The following is a 5,611-nucleotide window of genomic DNA, read 5'->3' on the forward strand; positions in this document are numbered from 1 at the left end:
GTCCTGGTGTGGCGCTGTGGGCTAATGCGTCAGACTGCAAAGTTGTTTGAACTGCAAGGTCAGTGGTTCAAGCTCACCAGCTGCTCCTTGGAAACCCTATACAGGGTCGCTATGGGTCAGAATCGACTCAATGGCACTTAACAATAACAAATACCTAGAACATTCCACATTATTAATGGATGTCTGCAGCTGTTTCTACTCATTTTGAGTTGTGCCCCATCAGCAGATGAAGATCCTGAAAGCTTTGCCCTGTTCACATCCTTAAGGTCAGCTCTGCTCTGAGGAGGCTACCCTTTCCCCCTGAGGGGTTCCTCTTCCAGCACTATATTACGGTACGGAATGTTTTGCTACTTTTCATGAGGTTTTCAGTGACCAGCCATCAGAAGTAGGCTGCCTCTCCTTCTTCCTAGTCTGGAAGCTTCACTAAATCTGTGCACCATGGACGACCCTGCTGGGATTTAAAGGTGGCAAACCTCCCAGTATCACAGCGACATGCAAGCCACCACAGTATGACAAGCTGACAGACAAGCAGGGATGTGGATGAGACCGTATGTTGTTGTGATCCACAGGGTTCTCAATGACTGACTCTCAGAAATACATCCCCAAGTCTTCCTTCCTAGTTCATCTTAGTCATGGAAAGATGTTCAGCCTCCTAGCAACACTCAAACCTTCACCGACAGGCAGGTGATATCTGCACATGAGGTCCACTGGCTGGGAATTGAACCCAGGTCTCACACATGGGAGACAAGAATTCTACCAGTGAGCCAACAATGCCCTCATCCAACTCTTACAAGAAGTCAGCAAGAACTGACACTGAGCCGACTTTGACTCATGGCAACCATGTGTGTGTCAGAGTAGAACATGTGTCATAGATTTTCAATGGTTGATTTTGCCATTGAAGTAGGTTGCCAGGCCTTTCTTCTGCGGTACCTCTGGATGGACTGCAACCACCAACCTTCTCATTAGCAGTTGAGTTTGTCAACTCTTTGTTCCACCCAGGTACTCCCCAGTTTCAATAAACCTGCTGTCTTGGAGTTGATCCTAACAACTCCTACAGGACTCGTGGTGACCTAGAGGACAGGGTAGAACAACTCCATAAGGTTTCCAAAGCTGCAAATCTTTACAGACTCAGACGGCTTCCTCTTTCTTCCTTAGAGCGGTTGTTAGGTTTGAACCGGAGACCTTATGGTTAGCAGCCCAGCTTAACCCACTGCACCACCAGGTATCCTTTAAAAATAATTTTCCAAAATAGTTGTTCCAATCTTCTCTCCCACCAGTAAGTGTGAGAACAAGCCACTGTCATTGTAACCACACCAGTGGGGACAGGGAAGGAGGCTGGGCATGTATAGCGGAACACTGGGGTTACAGGCTCCTCTAATCCCCTCTCCCAGTGAGCTCCAAGTCAAATCCCTCCGACCGTCACCCTGGCATTCTTTTCTGCCTGCCTCACACCAATGCCAGACCAGGCTATTGTTGTTAGGTGTTATCCAGCTCGTTTAGACTCATAGCATTTCTATGTCAAACGTCCTGCCTGGTCCTGAGCCATCCTCACAATTGTTGTGTTTGAGCCCATTGTTCCTGTCACTGCACCAATCCATCTTACTGAGGGTCTTCCTCTTTTTCACCAACCCTCCACTTGACCAAGCATGATGTCCTTCTTCAGGGACTGGTCCCTCCTGATAACATGCCCATAATATGTCAGATAAACTCTCACTCTCCTCACTTCTAAAGAACATTCTGGTTGTATTTCTCCCAAGATAGATCTGTTTATTCTTTTACCAGTCCATGGCATACTCAGTATTCTTCACCAAGAGCCGAATTCAAACGCACCACGTGAATCCTGTCTTCCTCATTCATTGGCCAGCATTCACATGCATGAGGCAATTGAAAATACCCAGGTTTGGGTCAGATGCACCTTAGTCTTCAAAGTGACATCTTTACTTTTTAACACTTCAAAGAGATCTTTTACAACCGGTTTGCCCAATGCAATAAATACATCCTTCGATGTTTCAACTGCTGCTTCCATGGGTATTGATTGTGTAACTAAGCAAAATGCAACCCTTGACAACTCCCATCTTTTCTCTATTTATCATAATGTTGCTAAAGATGACAGCCTAGGAAATCCTGGGGGTGGGGTGGGGCAGTTCAACTCCATCTCATGGGGGACACTATGAGTTGGAATCAATTCGATGTCACAACAAGAAATAGGGACTTGAGGGCCTTGTCAATCACCTCTGCCTTCCCAGTTATGGTTACCCAGGTTGTCTGTGACATCTGACCACTATAAACAACACTGTGATGAACATCTTTGCCCTTGATGAGCTAATGTGAGCATTTCTTTCAACCTGTGTGCCCAGTTGGTGGTGCTGTAGGATCCTGTAAGAGAAACAGGAGACTTTCTGATAGTGTCAAGATTTGTTGTTGTGGAGAAAGGCAGAAACCCAACTGAATAATTTCCCTCCTGTCCAGATGGGTCTGGTAATGAGGGGGATATGACTTTATGATACAATTGCGAGGAATTGTTTTCCATTCTAATGGTGATTGTCACAACTGTAAATGTAGAAGAGGTGCAACTAAAAGGGGAGCAGTTCATCTGTCATCTCAGGACCAGGGGACCCAAGGACCATAAAGAGGGAAGAGCATGAGAGGAGCCAGGGATCCTGACCAGAAAAGCGGAGACAATAGAGATGGTGGCGGAGGCATTGGCATAGAGACACAGAGCAGCTCATGAACAAATGAGAAAAGAAACATGTCTGCGGACAGGAGGCTGGCTTGCAAAATGTGCCCTTTGGACATTTAAACAAATATATATTTACAATGGAGTCCTTGGTGTGGCACTGTGGGTTAATGCGCTGGACTGCAAAGTCATTTGAACCGCAAGGTTGGTGGTTCGAGCTCACCAGGCGCTCCTCAGAAACCCTATACAGGGTCACTATGGATCAGAACCGATTCGGCAGAATTTAACAATGTGGTATGTATACATCAAAATAAAAGGTAATAGAGGTAAATACTGTAAATACTGTTGGCTAAGGGTGCATGGAGGGGATTGTAATCATTACAATGATCAATGGAATGTAAAATGCGATCTGTCCTGTAAGCCTTCACTCACTCATACACAATAAAAGCTTTGAGGAAAAAAAACAAAAAAAGATTTGTTGTTAAGTGCTGTTGAGTCGGTTCCAACTCAGAATGACTCTGTATAGAGTTTCCAAGGAGCAGCTGGTGGGTTTGAACTGTTGACCTTACAGTTTTCAGTCCAGTACTATCTTACAATTCCACACCAGAAGTCCTCAGAATACAGGGTATCTGTGAGACAGAACTGACTTGATGGGGTCCTGGTGTGGTGCTGTAGGATAAGCACTGGACTACAAACAGCAAGGTTGGTGTTTCAAGCCTACCAGTTACCCCTCAGAAACCCTATAGGGGTCGTTATGAGTTGGAACCGACTTGATGGCACTTAACAACAATATATCCAGTAGGGGGCAAGTGGATACGTCATTTAATTCCCCTGTATCAAACTGCTCTTGGACAGACTGCCTCAGAGAAAGAAAACCAGTTCAGCTTCCTAATTCTTCCCACACTCCCACCTGAACCTGAGGCTTTGAGTTTTAGAAGCTGAGGAATGCGTGGTCTTTGTTTTCCATCCATTCTGATAATTCCTTCTTAGAGGAAATATCAGCCCCTTCTCTGGCTGCCTGCATGGGGAATGGAGGAAGAGGGAAAGGCCATGCCGATTAACAAATTAATAGCAAATCCTGGGGAAATTAGCGTTGGCAGTTAGACGCCAAGCAGAAAATGCTAAGGGACTTTTCCTCGGGTGTGAACGCCCCCTTGTGGTTCAATGGCCCCATTACACCTTAACAAATTTTACCTCCAGTGGTTCAATCTCACCTACCTCTGCTCAGAAACCCCATATAGCGTCTCTGAGTCAGAACCGACTTGACGGCACTTAATAAAAACTAACCCTAAAGAATACTGAAAGAACCCATGGGCTACCAGTCCTGGTGCACTGTAGAATCAGCACTGGACTGCGAACCACTAGGTGGGCGTTCAAACCCACCAGCTGCTCCTCTGAAATCCTATAAAGGATCACTGAGTTGGAACCGACTCTACGGCACTTAACAACGTAAAGAATATTGAAAGTACCACGGACAACCAGAAAGAATAAACAAATCTGTCTTGGAAAATTGCAGGAGAAAATTTTGTTATCTTTTAATTCCATTTGTCCTTTCGGTCGGGGACCATCTTTTTTCTCAGTCCTATCGCTGGCCTCTCCAAGAGGGCCTGGCACATGGTAGGTGCTCAGCGAACACGTGTGCTCTGCCTGAACACTTAATGATGCTCCCTGGGCCTTCATGACCACTCCCCGGGGCGTGGCCTAGGCCCTCTGTGATGTCACAAAGGGCCTATCATGTCTCTGGTTTTAGCCTTTGCCCTGTGGTTGGGGCTGAGCGCCCGGGGATCCCAGAGCTGTTTGCAATGTATCTCGTCGGTGCAGGAGGCCCTAGGTCACCTGCGCTTCACCCTGGTCCCCGGACGCTTCCACCAGGAGCAGCTGCAGGCCCGAGCTCAGTCACTGTTGCTAGGCATGGAGGGACCTTTCTTCCGGGACTACGCGCTGAACGCATTTGTAGGGAAAGTGGGTGCGTGTTGGGGAGGTCTGGAGTGGAGGGCAGTCCTAGGGGGGCTTGGGAGACATGCTTCGGGATGGCTTTCCTAGGGCTGGGTCAAGTCTGGAGGAAGGGAGGGAGGGGTCACTTGACCCTCTGGGGGACACATGAAGCCCCTCTTCCCCTGCCGCCCCCAGGGACAGCCAAACTGGACTCAGTAGCTTCTTTTGTCAAGAATCAAACGAAGACCTTCTTGGATGATTCTCTGAGAGGTAGGAGCTAAGACAGAAAGCCCGTCTCCCCTTCCCCTCTGGTCAGCGACTCCTCACTCTTATTTTAAAAATGAAATAAAAGCAAATATGGGTACAGCCTTCCCTGGGTGCCTGGCAATATGCTCAGTTCATCTCCATGGAATCTGTTATGATTTGCATTTTGCAGAGGGGAAAACCAACGCACAGAGAGATTAGGTGATAGGTACAAGGTCACACAGCTAGCAAGTAACAGAGCTAAGGATTTGAACCTGAGACATTAGGCTCAGTCATCTAATTCCTAACCTCCACCCTTCACTTCCTGACCTACAATGCCACCAGTGGCACTTTGTTATGGATTGACTTGCTGTTGTTGTTAGGTGACATCCAGTCAGTACTGACTCATAGTGAGTGACCTTATGCACAGCAGAGCGAAACACTGCCCGATCCTGGGCCAATCTCACCATCATTGTCAAACTTCAGCCCATTGATGCTGCCACTTGGCCAATCTGTCTCACTCAGGGTCTTCCTCTTTTACTCTCACCCTCCACCCTACCAAACATGATATCCTTCTCCAGAGACTGGTCCCTCCTAAGATGTCTGACTATGAGAGACGAAGTTTGGCCATCCTGGCCTCCAGAGAACACTTTGGCTGCACTTCTTCCAACATAGATCTGTTGGTTCTTTTGGCAGCCCATAGCACTTTCAATATTCTCCTCCAACACCATAATTCAAAAGCATCAATTCTTCTAC

At 47.2% G+C, this 5,611-nt stretch overlaps 1 protein-coding gene across 1 annotated transcript in view; it reads left to right on the plus strand.

Annotated features, from left to right (window-relative positions):
• Positions 1-5,611, plus strand: part of IZUMO2 (IZUMO family member 2) — a 64,179-nt gene that overhangs the window by 49,823 nt on the left and 8,745 nt on the right. Inside the window, exons 5-6 of the mRNA XM_006868387.1 lie at positions 4,428-4,643; positions 4,808-4,882. Of these exons, the coding sequence (XP_006868449.1) occupies positions 4,428-4,643; positions 4,808-4,882 (291 nt within the window). The remainder of the gene's footprint in view (positions 1-4,427; positions 4,644-4,807; positions 4,883-5,611) is intronic.

The sequence above is a fragment of the Chrysochloris asiatica genome, unplaced genomic scaffold (assembly GCF_000296735.1).
Source record: "Chrysochloris asiatica unplaced genomic scaffold, ChrAsi1.0 scaffold00116, whole genome shotgun sequence".
In the NCBI taxonomy this organism is placed as follows: domain Eukaryota; kingdom Metazoa; phylum Chordata; class Mammalia; order Afrosoricida; family Chrysochloridae; genus Chrysochloris; species Chrysochloris asiatica.